The sequence below is a fragment of the Podarcis vaucheri genome, assembly GCF_965113315.1.
Source record: "Podarcis vaucheri genome assembly, chromosome: 16".
Lineage (NCBI taxonomy): Eukaryota > Metazoa > Chordata > Lepidosauria > Squamata > Lacertidae > Podarcis > Podarcis vaucheri.
Genome location: NC_138754.1, coordinates 40,795,135 through 40,808,568, shown reverse-complemented (window position 1 = coordinate 40,808,568; position 13,434 = coordinate 40,795,135). Strand labels below are relative to the sequence as shown.

Here is a 13,434-nt window from a genome sequence, read left to right as displayed (position 1 = left end):
CTATTTTGACTGTGACATTTGCTATAAACCGCCTTGAGATTTATAGCTCGGAGCAATAAATAACACCCGCCCCGCTCCTTCCCCATTATTTATTATTATTTTTATTATTATGGGGCGGCATTTATCGTGCAGCAGCCCCCCCCCCCCGGCGCAGACTGAGCGCCAGCCACCCGGGAGAGACTAATCTCTTTCTCCCGCTTCCCGCCTCCTTCGCCTCGCGCAGCCGCAGTCGCACGCTCCCGCCGCAGCCCCCGCCTCTTTGCCCTCGGGGTTGGGGGCGTGTCTTCCCGCCGAAGGCGCGCTCGAAGCACCTCGGTTCTTTTCCGTCCACGCTGCCGCCATTTTGGTCACGTGAGCGGAACTGCCTCCTCCTCGCCAGCAACGGTACCCTAGCAACCGTTACCAAGGGCCCGGGCACGAAGAGGCGGGGAAGAGGTGGCCATTTAGAGGGGGCGTTTCGGGCGAAGGGTTGAGGTAACGTGGGGGTGTTTGTGGGAGAAAAGAGCGGTGTGAGGAAAGACTGGCTAATCCCTTTGGAGAAGGCCGGTGAGGGAGGGGGGAGGACCCGGAGGAAACAAGGCAAGGGTTGCCATGGCAACCCGCGCTTGCCCCAGTTTAGGGGAAAGGGGTGCTCTGGCATCTGGCGGGGCGAATCTCCCCCTTGAGGAAGGGGTGGGGGCGCGATTCCTGCCTCTGGGAGTAGGAGGGGCCCCAGGAGATGGGATCTGTTACCGTTTTACTCCCCTTTGAAAGCTCAGTGCTGTAGAAGCAAAGGTGGAGAGACGGAGCTTGCAGCCAACACTTTGCCAAGAAAGGGAGAGGAAGAGAGGTCTGCATAACAAACAGGCTGCAGCAGAGTTGGGCCTTTCCCCCGTGGGCGGGTGAAGGGGACTCCCTGCAACGTGAATGTGAATTTTCCCTTGGTATAGTAGGCTGATTTCCATGTGTGTGCACCACTCTCGAATAGTAGTGGTGAAGTGGCTTCACCAGTGTTCATGGGCACATCCCAGCCAGAATGTGAGGGGCAGGCCCTCCAGAGAAGGGGGTTTGGTGTGGGGAAGAGTCTCCGGGCCAGGAGTGCTAAAAGTGGGAAGAAGGTGGTTTTTTTATTGCATTTGCAGCAGGCCAGTTTTTTGTTCATCTTTCTCCCTAGAGGTAGGCTGCTGCAACACCAAATATTTCATCTGTCAAACCTACAACAGAAGCAGAATGCAACATCCCCACAACCACCCGTCTGAGGTTTTAATTTTTTAAAAATGTTTTTGCAGTGATTTTTTTTAATGCAAGTTTCATGAGGCTGCTTTGTCTCTTCTGCAGATAGCTACAAGAGTGCCACTATGAGTGACCAGCTAAAATTTATTGTTGAGAAGCTCAACAAGGAGCCCTTTAAGAAGAACTTCAATTTAATCACATTTGACTCATTGGAGTCAATGCAGCTGTTACAGCTGCTAAATGATGTTCTGGGAGAGATTGACCCAAAGGTAAGGATGGAAAATTAAGATGTTGAACTACAGGTGTCAAGAAACTTGCTGATTATTAATTTGTCTCAAAGGTTTATATCCCGCCTTTATATCTAACGATCCTCAAGGTGGCTTTCAGTAAATTATAATAATACATGTATCTTAAGTTGCCAGGCTGGTGGAAGGGGCCAGACAAAGTGTGTTTCCCATTGGCTCTGCAATTCCAAGGCAACTGGCGATGCTGAGCGTTCTTTCTCCCAAGGATGGGGTAGCAAACTATTTGCAGCTGCTAATTCTCTCGCCAGTGCAATGGATGGCACTAAGTTTTTGGACCTAACTTAGTCATCTTCATTAACTTCAATGGGTTTACTCAACCAAGAGTAAACTTGGTTGAATACTACCCCAAATTCAGAACAAACCAGGATCTTGAACCAACTTCAGACTGTGGTTTAAGATCATGACCTATTCTGAAATTGCTAATCATAGTTTCCAAGAATGGGAAACTACAGTTAACTGAAGACTTCCTGGCTTACAGTAGCACACCAAGAAGGGAAGAGCGAAGGGGCACTTTTCCTGTTTCAGCTTATTAAACAGATTTGATTGCCAATGGCATGTTTATTCCAGCATTCTTTTCTCTTAGTGGCAAACAGATTCCTATAGAAAGCCCCCAAACAGAACTTGGGTACACTAGCTGTTTCTCTCTTGTGTTCTCCTGCAACTGATGCTTGGAGGCACACCACCTCTGATATTAGAAGTAATATAGGTATCATTATAGCTTTATCCTCCATGAATTTGTCTAATCCCCTTGAAGAGCCATCTAGGTTGGTGGCTACCACTACATCTTGTTGCTGGATATGGCGCTCTGATTTGACCTGCCTTCTGTTTCTAGGCGTGACTGACCAGTCCCCCATGATATCACCACGATCCCCCAATAGCTTCCAGAACAACATTGCATTGAAATGCTTACCTTTTAAAAATGTATGCAGCCACAAATTAATGGATAAACACTCTGGGCACATAAAAAATGAAAAGGTCAGAGCCAGCCTGCCTGCCTGAAACTTGGGGAGGGGGAATTGAGTTGCAAAGGTTCATGGCATGGAAGATGATAGTGGCCTGGATGAAACCTGCCTAGTTATATGTGCAACACCTCACTTAGGAGTTTCAACAGTTCACTAATCGTTAATTAAAATCCATTCTTCTTTGCTTTACTTGTGAAATGAAGCTTGTCTTGTTTATTATGCCTTGGTTATTTTAAAAATTTTCAGCAAGTTGTTGACATTAGAGAAGAGCTTCCAGAGCAGACGGCTAAACGGATGTTGAGCCTTCTTGGCATTCTTAAATATAAACCTCCAGGAGGCACCAGTGACTTGTAAGTATTTATGTCCTGTTGATAGTTGTACAGTACAGCCACTGTTGAAGCTATCTGAACCTGTAAAAAGACATAGAATTAACATACAATCAGTTCATCTTGTCACTTACAGGAGCATCCTATTGTTAACCTAGATGTCATGCCTTATAGCTCTGACTTGGTTGCCTATTTGTACTAAATGTATTTCTTATCATCCAATCCTTGAGACATCTCCACTTTAAGAGTGAATGTGTTTCAGGGAGTACTGTCAATTGCTTAAAAGTTAGGTATAAAGTTGAATTTAGAATAGTCCACACTGAATGTGGAGTCCCTGAAGGTGTGCTTTCTGTTAACCTTCCAGAGGCTGCAAGCTTATACACATCTATGAGAAAATATGTCTAGTTGTCTTTCAAATATTTGTGATATGTTGTAACCTGCTCTTTGTTGCTGTATTCCTTGTTTATTCAGTAGTGTCTTTTCCTGCTACTGGGCACTAGAGGGTGCTATTGCATTAATGTTTATTGTGTGTCAGGTCCCCTATCCTGTAGGTTTACATTCTAAAATAGAAAATGCAGATTCAAATGAGCAAGGAAAATATAGTGCTCCCTAGTATAATCTTACTAAATGCCAGCTTACATCTATGTGTGGGACAAACGGCTTGCCTTTGGCAGCCAGTCAGATGATGGATCTGGTGCAGAGGCCTTCTTTTCACATGTATGATTCCAGGGGAAAGACAATATCAGACTCATTCATGGTGTGGCCATTTGATACAAAAAAGCAGGTCCCAACACTCATGGATGTGACTACGATGCATTTAGATTACAATTTGGTGGCTGCTGCTCAGAGCTTGATTGTCTGTGTCCCATGACAGGCAAAGGTGATGGAGGAGGATAGGGCTTTGAGAAGGGGGCAGTAAGGACTAAACACTGGTAGTACAGAAACAAAGCTGCTTTGCAGGAAATGTAGAATTTTTTCAGAGAAGGTGGGTGGTGGCTGAGGTGATGTGCGTGTGACTTTGTGCGGAATGGACTAAGATGGGAGAAGTAATCAAGGCAGAAATGGACTTGGGATAGGGTCAGAAGCAAGCTGGGCCAAATTAATAGGAGCCTAGAAGAGGCCAGACGGAAGAGTTGGAAAGGCTTGACCTCAAGTGGCCTGCAGTTTCCCTGAACATGCCGCAGACCAACCCATAATACTTACTCTTTACTACACGTTCTTATGCACCTCTTTCCTTATTATCCATTTTATTTTTATCCTGTCCTGCTTTTATGAAATTGCTCTTTCTAGTTTGTGTGTGTGTGTGTTTTATTTTTACTTAAGCTGCCCTGCTAATGGATTGGAGAGCAAAATATAAAATTTAATAAATGAATCCTTCCCTGGTGGTATTCTTTCCTTTTCACGGTTTAATAAAATTTGAAATTCTGCAAATTTTGAAATCTAGAAACTAAAAAGTTTATCGTTCTGGTTAAGAAAATTTGTGGAGGTTTGTTCTTACCACTGTTGTGTAATTGCAGATTTTATTTGAGCAGTACTAAAGGTAAAGGTAAAGGAGCAGTACTATAGTAGGTTAAAAGCCCACGTCTAAGCATTTTACTCTGAATTAAGTCTTGCGATGGTCAGTGGTGCATGCTTCCAAGAGCTTGCATTGAAGATAGTTTGGAACTTACAGTTACTGCAGAATGCTGCTACTTGGTTGCAGAGTGATATGCCAATTCAGAGTTTTGTTCTGCCCTGGCTGAGTTATTAACTCCTGGGCCCAGTTTAAGGTCTTGTCATTGACTTATAAAACGCTAATGGCTCAGGGCCCGTATACTTGACAGAGGACCTCTTATGTTGATGGACAATGCCCAAGGAACAGGGTAAAGGACCCCTGGACAGTCCAGTCGAATTTGACTATGTGGTACAGTGTTCATCTTCTCAAAGTTTGCTTTGTAGGTCCTGTGGCCAGTATGACTAAACCACTTCTGGTGCACAGAACACCATGACAAGTGCCAGAACGCATGGAAACGCTATTTACCTTCCTGCCACAGTGGTACCTATGCGTCTACTCACACTGGTATGCTAGGTTGCCAGGAGCTGGGACAGAGCAAAGGGAGCTCACCCCGTTGTACAGATTCAAACTGCCAACCTTAAGATTGGCAAGCCAAAGAGGCTTGGCGGTGCCACCCACAGTGCCACCCACATCCCAGCCCAAGGAACAGTGACCTTGTAAAGGTGTCCTCTCACCCTTTCTCTGGAGGTTCCTAAGTCTTCATAATTGCTTCAGTTTCTCCAATTCTTGAATGAGATTTTTTTTTTTTGCTTGAGGATTGTTTAGCTGGATTTGATCTCATAAGTACAGTCTACGGAAATTTTAACTTCCTGCTGTTGTAAGGTTTTCAGTGATTTTATGGTTTTATTTTGCTGTTATATAATTTGCGTTTCATGTTATATACTTTTGGTTTGTTGTATATTTTAAATGTGAACTACTTTGTGATTCCAAATAAATAGTAGTACAGGCGTACCTAGTTTCTGGAACGGAATCCATTCCGGAAGTCCGTTTGACTTCCGAAAACATTTGTAAACCAAGGTGCGGCTTCCGATTGGCTGCAGGAACTTCCTGCACTCAATCGGAAGCTGTGGAAACCACGTTGGACGTTCGGGTTCCAAAGAACTTTCGCAAACTGGAACACTCACTTCTGGGTTTGAGGCATTCGGAAGCCAAAACATTTGAGTCGCAAGGCGAACCAAGGTACGACTGTATATAAATTGATTTGAAGAAACAAACAAATGTGATTTAGGATTGCAGTCAGACATAATTTTTCAAATTTCTGATTAATGAGGCACACTCCTTTTCTGAATTAAAAACAGGGATTCCCTAAACACTTATACCTGTTAACAGTGCTGGAGCACGTTAGTTGCATGCAGAAGGCCTTAGGTTCAGCTCCTGGTATCATCAGGTAGCATGAGGAAAATTCTCAGGGATGATTCACAGCCTGGCTGGCACTTTCTTGATCTCCTGCCCTCAGGCAGAAGGTATAGCAGCATGATTAGTCACACCAACAGGGTAAAGAACAGCTTCTGTTCATGGGCTGTTAGGCTGCTGAATGAAAAGATAACAACAGGGCAACTGACTTTCGGGTTTGGTGGGTGTGCGTCAGTAAACGAGGGGAATTAAGACTAAGGGAGCTGAGTGGGGGGTGCTCGTTTAATCTCACTGTATACAAGTTGTGCAAGTGACAATAAAGTATTTCAATTTCAGTTTCAATCTTCTCCTGAGAAAGCCACTGCCTGTTAGAATAGACAGTACTGGGCAAGGTGGATGAATAACAGGGCCTAATGTAAGATAGCTTCCTATGTGCTCTCATAGAGAAAGGCCACACTTCTGTGTGTCTGCTGAGTCACTGCTTTAGCATGACTCTTTAATGGAAGGAGGCCAGCCCAGAGCAGCAACTTGTGCAGAGAGGCATCAGCCTGCTTTAAAGGCAGAAAATTCTATTGCATCTTTGCTCTCACAGTGATTGAATTATCCAGAGCAGTGACTCATGCAGAGACACAGTAGGCAGCCACAACCATGGGCATGTATTTCAAGGATGACTAGAGTTCAGGCTTGTTGGATCTATTTTGTCTTTTACTGGAAGCCTAAGATCTAGCAACTACTAGAGTCAGGTGGGAAAGATTCACAGTTAGTACTGAAGTACTGGATTCTTCTGAGCACATTCTGAGCTTAGGAACATGTTTTCAGTACCAGAACTGAGTTCATGCTCCTTTCACACAAAAGCACACTTCTGGCTACCACAAGCTTTCTTAATTCAAGCAATATAATTTAGGGCAGTAGGGTGAGTCATTTTGCGCTGCTTTGTTAAATTATTGGCATGAGTTTCTGACTCCCAATCTGTTGCAAATTGCTCTGAGATCTAGCAGATGATCACATTCTGCCTTCTGGTGTACTTGGGACTTAGGCCTTTTTTTGTTTCCCTCACAGCTTGGGAATGATTCAGTTAAGAGAAAGATCTGTGATCTACACTGTCCCTTGACTATGCAGGGTACTCAATGGCTGTAGGGAAACCACTGTCTTTCAGCTTATCTCTCACAAACACAATCTTTAAATTGAATGTCAGGAGCCACAGCGCTCTGGTGACTCTGTTGCATGCCTGGCAAAAGTAAACACAGCTGGTCTGGAAGTGACGTGGTACCCACGTCCATTCACAGCTGGGTTCAAAAGCTCCAGTCGAGATGAGGGGCTGGGGAGAAGTGACATCAGCCATGTAAAAGGCCCACAGAGGCAAGCACTGTCGTCCAAATGCTTGTTTTGACCTTCTGAAGTCTTAAATGATTGGGGGCAGAATACCTGAAGTACCCACCTGCTTTCTTAGGTAAACAAATGAGGAACTGTTTTATATCCCCCTCCCCAATCACTTAGGCAAGATAGGTCAGTGTTTCCCAAACGTTTTTGGGCAACGGCACACCTGTTCACCGGAAAAAAATCTCGCGGCACACCACCATTAAAGCCCCGCCCCGTGACGTCAGCGCGCAGCGTCACGCCGGGAGGGACGCAGAAAAGTGAAAGTTTTTTCCCTTCCCCTTGCCGGGGTGGGAGGAGGCAGCAGAGGGACTGAGGGGCGGCGGCGGCTGTTGTGGTGGTGGCGGCGATAGCGGGCGGAGGAGGAGCCGTCGCCGGGAGTTGCTGCTGCTGCTGTTGCTGCTGCTGCCCGGACATGCCGGCCTCCTCCTCCTCCGCTGTCTCGCGCTCCTCCCTTTTGCGCGCGCTGCCCCGCCGCTCGGCACCACCACCGCGGAGCCGCCCCCGGCTCGACGCGGATCCTCGCCGCCGCCGCCGCCTCTCGCCGCCCGACTCGCCCGCCTCCCTCCCACGGCACACCAGCCGGTGTCTCACGGCACACTAGTGTGCCGCGGAACACCGGTTGGGAAACACTGAGATAGGTGAGCATATGACTCAGGGTCTTTTGGGTTATGGTGACAAGACTTGGTCAATTGTTGCCTTTCGGTTGCAGCTGTGGAATATTATCACATTGATGCTGCTACTTTTTAATGTGGTTTATCTTTTGGGGGGGGGCAGGATTCTTTTGTTTCCAGTGCTGTTGCTGTTTTTTATTTGCCTATATTTGCAGGTTGTAAAATGCTTTGAACATTATAAAAAGAGCCAAGTAAATGTTTAGTATTAATTCTTCATCTTATACTAAGCACTCAAGGGTGGGGTGGGGGGCTGCTGCTTATGTTTGCTTCAGACTTCTTTTCTCTCAGTAGAGCTTGATGTCACTGTTATTGTTATTATTCAGGAGTACGTTCCGCCAGGGTTTAGTCACTGGAAGTAAGCCTGTCATTCATCCTGTCTTGCACTGGCTGCTTCAACGGACAAATGAGCTGAAGAAAAGAGCCTATCTTGCACGGTTCCTAATCAAAGTAGACGTGCCAGCAGAGTTCCTTCAAGATGATGTTGTGTCAGATACCAATAGACAGGTAGCATTTGCAACACATTTCTTATCCAGATTGTATTTCTGTAATAATGTTGGTTAAAACCGTGGCAGGTTTCCTTCAATGGGTATAAACCTTATATGCACTGGGAGAATCATGCAAAAAGCATATTAATGAAAGCCTTTAAGGCTGGTCAAATACAGAAAGCCAGGATAACCTGTATATAATCTGGAATTGTTTAATTATCAAGTGCTCAGAGGCATCTGCTTGGATGAGAGAGCAACTAGTAAACCTCTCTCATGGGATGCTGCCTTCCATCCCCAAATGCTACCTGATGCATTTGCTGCTCTCAAGAGGGGTCAGGGAGCTTTGGTTGTCCCCAGATCACTGAAGCTTCACCTGTATAGTGTGTTTCTGGGTAGAAAGTTTGGGAAATGGCAGCAGAAATAGTGCATGGCTTTGGTGTTTCCTCAAGTCTGTGTGCATACCAGGTAAAGCAGGAAAAATTGCTCTTGCCTTGCATGGAAATTAAAGCAAACATTTCCCCCCATTGATAATAGCCAATTGTATAATTAAAACTAAGCAAACACTGCCTTTAGAGCAGGGAATGCAGCTTGTATATTTATTCAGTGTGTGCCACTCCTAATTTGTATAAAGATACAGCTCCACAGTTTCCATTATGTAAAATGTTTCCAATAATCCCCTGGCTTTTCCAAAATAGAAACTATAATAATACACCACACTTAAAACAATACGTGAGATTTTTTAAAACGCTGCTAAAAATGAAGAGATTTTGCTGATAATATTTGGTTATTTATTTGTGTAATATTTTATGTTATGAGCTGAGATAAATTATTTAAGCTACATATCATTACAAATATTGTGTGTGTGTGTGTCTTCATTTTCTGCTAGAGTTTCTTTTTTTTTTTTTTGAGATATATATATTCTGATTTATTCGAACTATTGCCCTTTTTCACCAAGGAAGAGAGAAGGTGAGATTCTGTTGTGGTTATTAATCTGGCTTATGGAGGGGGAAGACAAGGTGGGGAGGGAATGCGCCGGTGTATTTATTTGGTCCTTTCTGGATGAAAAATGATCAGAGGAATCGAAACTTCTGTGATGGTTTTCGGACGCAGTCTCTCTGTGACAGCTGCCGCTGGAAACGAAGGTTGCTAGGATGATAAACGGCGCCCCACATTTATTCCCCGCACCGCCGGTGACAATTCGTATTCCAAAGCAGAACACCAGAAACATCTCAAGAGGAGCTTTCAGGGTTTGTGGCGCCGAAGCACTGTGCAGTTTTGCAAATGCCTCCCCCAATTCCTACTCCAGCGTAGCACAGGAGGTCCCCACCCCTGCAAGAGTCAGCCAGAAGATCTGCTTGCAATGTCCCCGGCAAAGCACAGCACCTTCTAACAGGCAAGGGAACTCGGCGATTCACAGCTCGTCGTGGGCAGTTTTGGCGACGATCAGCAGCTTGGAGAGTTCTGAGCGGAATTTGCCTTCCTTGTGAGACACTGCCGTTTCGGTCACCTGGAATTCCTCCTCCTTTAAGGGAACGTCACTCTGCCCTCCAGCCGCAGCCGTGGAGTAGGCCATGCCATACTCGATTTTCGCTCCTTTGACCTCGCCTTTAAACTGGGTGAAGAAGAGGTAAGACTTCCCTTGAGGCCTCCAGATGGAACAGGAAAACAGCAGGTTATCTTCACTGATCCCAATGCTCATCTGCCATTTTTCGTTGGTCCCACCTTGAGCAGCATAGGTGAAGGTGCAGGTGTAGTCTCCCAGGCTCTTCGAGAACGAGTGGGCGGCTCCGCCGCGCCTCACGTCGAACTCGGCCGTGCTTTGGTCCCCCTCGGCCCCGGCCTCTGCCGCGGGAAGAAGAGGAAGGAGGAGGAAGAAGGCGGCGGCCGTCGCCAGACCGTTCGAAAGCCGCCGAGCTCTGACCGACCTGGGCGCCGCCATCTTTGGAGGGGGAAAAAACCCCGCTTCTGCTAGAGTTTCTTACATACAGAACAAACATGGCTTACACACAGTTTCTGGGCCCAGAATTAAGTTACATTAATTCTGATGGTTATGACCTGCCCACTGGTCTGCTCACCTGAAGTTAGAGGAAGGACCCTTTGCTCACAGTTTTGATCATGTGAATGTACCTTATTTCATTTTTTCAATAAAAGCTCAGTCTAGGGAATCTGCCCAGGGGCACCAATGAAAACCTTAGCAGGCCCTGGGTTAGCAACTCCTGTTATGATTAAATGAACTCTTGACACTGCACTGTTAACATCAATCCTAGTCTTCCTAGAAAGAATTTTATGGGGCAAAATGTGCAGTTACCTTCTAGGACAGTGTTTCCCAACCGGTGTTCCGCGGCACACAAGTGTGCCGTGAGATGTTGCCTGGTGTGCCGCGAGATGTTGCCTGGAGGGAGGCGGGCAAGGGCGTTTGCTTCCCGGAGGACTTGTGGGAAGCCGCCCCTTCCCTGGGCGACGCGCCGCCTCGCGACTCCGGAGTCAGTCCCGAGGGCTCTCGGAAGGACTCGCGAGCGACGGCGCGGCGGCTCCGGGGCGCGCTCAGCCGGGCCGCCCCCCCCCCCCCGCTGCAGCTGCCCAGCGTGGAGCGCGACGCGGAGCCGGCCGGGCTTGGAGGCGCCCAGGTAGGGCCGGGCGGGGGCGGGGAGGTCTCGGTCTGCTGCGGGCGCAGGAGGGCGAGCGGGAGAGGGGGAGCCGTCGGGTCTCCTGGAAGGAAGCGAGGCGGCGGCTGAGGGGGATGCAGCCCCGTCCCCAGCAACAGGCGCTCCTCGAAGTGAGGCCACAAGTCGGGGCTCGGACAGGGCCTGGAAGCAGCGGCTCCGGCTCTTGGGAGCGGAGAAGGGGACTTCGAAAGCGGCCTGGAGGAGAAAAGCCCCGATGCAGCGAGAGCGGGGAGCGTGCTGCCTTGTCCAGGCCTCCTCACTTTGTGCCGTCCGCTGCCGGGAGCAGGACACGGGGGCTCCTCGTTCGCATGCTTTCCCGGGTGATCGGTTAGGGTTAGGGTTAGGGTCCCTCAGTCCCTCAGTCCCTCGCTTTGCTGCCTCCTCCCCCCCCCACCCCCAAAGCTTGGAGGTTCCCCGGCAAGGGGGAGGGAAAAAAATCGAAAACTTTCACTTTCGTGCGTCCCTCCCGGCGTGACGCTGCGCGCTGACGTCACGGGGCTGTAATGGTGGTGTGCCGCGAGATTTTTTTCATCAAACAAGTGTGCCTTTGCCCAAAAAAGGTTGGGAAACACTGTTCTAGGAGATATCTGTGAATGAGCGTGTGATGTGGTCACCTTGTGTATTTTTCCTGGTACTGAGGAATGCTCCCTGTTGTTATTAGACAGCAACATTATCAGAGAGTATGTTTGTATAATCAGTATTGTGTGATTTCCACAATCAGGACATAGCGGACTTCTGTTGTTCAGAGCAGTTGTCCCTCTAATTTTGTGTTATACCATGTTTTCCCTAGTATTCTCTCAGAACTGTATATGTGTCCACTGGTCCAAACAGCTTGGCAAACCCTGAGTCATATCATTTGTTTTAGAAGTTTACTCTTTTTGCAGTATGAAGAGCTGATGGAAGCATTCAAAAACCTTCATAAAGAATGTGAACACCTGAAGACATCTGGTTTCTCAACTGCAGAAATACGAAGGGTAAAAAAGAGAGAGACATTGCAGATACTGTATATTTTTAGCTGTGCTTTTGATTTTTAGATCAACTATTGTACCAGCCACTATTTTGATTAAATGGATTGTATTGATCTTTTAGCATGGCACCCTGTGCTTTGGAATTCCCTGTTTGTTACCATTAGGCAGACACACTCACTATATTATTTGAACACCTGATGAAAACTTTGTTTTGTTTTGTTACAAAAGCCTATCCATACACATAACTTAGCCTTTGTTTTTGAATTTTGTTTATTTTATCTGGGTATAATTGGCAATTATTTTGATTAAATGGCCTTTTATACATTTTCTAAATAAAATAAATGCATAATTTAGCCTTACAAGCATGTCTACAAATGTTGCTGCCTGCAGAAGAGGGTGGCTGATTTTTTCTTCTTCTTGACTATTTTGTGGCTTTCTCTCAAAGCAGGTAATAAGAGTGAGACTCAGTAAAATATAACTGATACAGCAGTTGTCACTTGTCTTTCTCCCATTAGTGCTTACTACTAAGAGCATTTCTTAAGTCTTCCCTGTCACAGGTAGCTCATTCAAGAGGTTCAGCTACTTTTCACCGAAACTGCTAAGCTAGCCTCATCTAACCCCCTGTAAATGCTCTTGAAAAACATCATTTGAAAGGCAATATATACATTGATGAGGGACGCGGGTGGTGCTGTGGGTAAAACCCTCAGCGCCTAGGGCTTGCCGATCGAAAGGTCGGCGGTTCGAATCCCTGCGGCGGGGTGCGCTCCCGTTGCTCGGTCCCAGCGCCTGCCAGCCTAGCAGTTTGAAAGCACCCCCGGGTGCAAGTAGATAAATAGGGACCGCTTACTGGCGGGAAGGTAAACGGCGTTTCCGTGTGCTGCGATGGCTCGCCAGATGCAGCTTTGTCACGCTGGCCACGTGACCCGGAAGCGTCTCCGGACAGCACTGGCCCCTGGCCTCTTAAGTGAGATGGGCGCACAACCCTAGAGTCTGTCAAGACTGGCCCGTACGGGCAGGGGTATCTTTATATACATTGATTAATAAATAAAATGTAGCTAACCAAAAAAACATCCAAAGAGACCTAGCCACCTTATGTTCAAAGCAATTTTTTTTTAAGGGTATTGAGATTCTATGTGTTGAATGACTTGAGGCAATTTGATCTTTTTTCTTCTTTGAAGCACTAACAAATTCTATAGGATCTGAAGAGTACCTCTTTCAATATGTTGATTTGACTTTGATTAACCTGTACAAAACTAAGAGGTAATGTAATTAAAATCCTGAGCATAAGTATTCAGTTACATGAATATTATGACAGAGTCTTCTCTTAGTTCCAGGTGTGTAGAAAAATAACTGATTCTGGTGTGTGTGTCATATTTTTTCTGTGTTGACGCTTTCTAGGATATCACTGCTATGGAAGAGGAGAAGGATCAGCTGATGAAGAGAGTAGAGCGTCTTAAGAAGCGGGTAAGTGAGAGAAGCAGAGCTGTGGCATTTGGATGTCATCATCCTTGGCTTGCAAGTTGGACTGGGGAATGCAAACAAGGATTAAGA

The 13,434-nt window shown here is 46.6% G+C and overlaps 1 protein-coding gene and 1 pseudogene across 3 annotated transcripts in view; one reads left to right on the top strand and one right to left on the bottom strand.

Annotated features, from left to right (window-relative positions):
- Positions 1-321: 321 nt before the first annotated feature.
- The window catches only part of IFT81 (intraflagellar transport 81), a 52,903-nt gene continuing 39,790 nt past the window's right edge, over positions 322-13,434 (top strand). The window contains exons 1-6 of one of the 2 annotated variants that reach the window (XM_082203786.1): positions 322-474; positions 1,318-1,481; positions 2,726-2,829; positions 8,088-8,268; positions 11,800-11,889; positions 13,282-13,347. In XM_082203786.1, the coding sequence (XP_082059912.1) occupies positions 1,338-1,481; positions 2,726-2,829; positions 8,088-8,268; positions 11,800-11,889; positions 13,282-13,347 (585 nt within the window). In that variant the 5' untranslated portion in view covers positions 322-474; positions 1,318-1,337. Of the gene's footprint in view, positions 475-643; positions 830-1,317; positions 1,482-2,725; positions 2,830-8,087; positions 8,269-11,799; positions 11,890-13,281; positions 13,348-13,434 lie in introns of those variants that run through there. The other variant, XM_082203787.1, reaches the window with a different exon arrangement.
- On the bottom strand, positions 9,428-10,205 carry LOC309521313 (myeloid-derived growth factor pseudogene; annotated as a pseudogene). The gene has a single exon. The product of its transcript is annotated as a myeloid-derived growth factor pseudogene (transcript).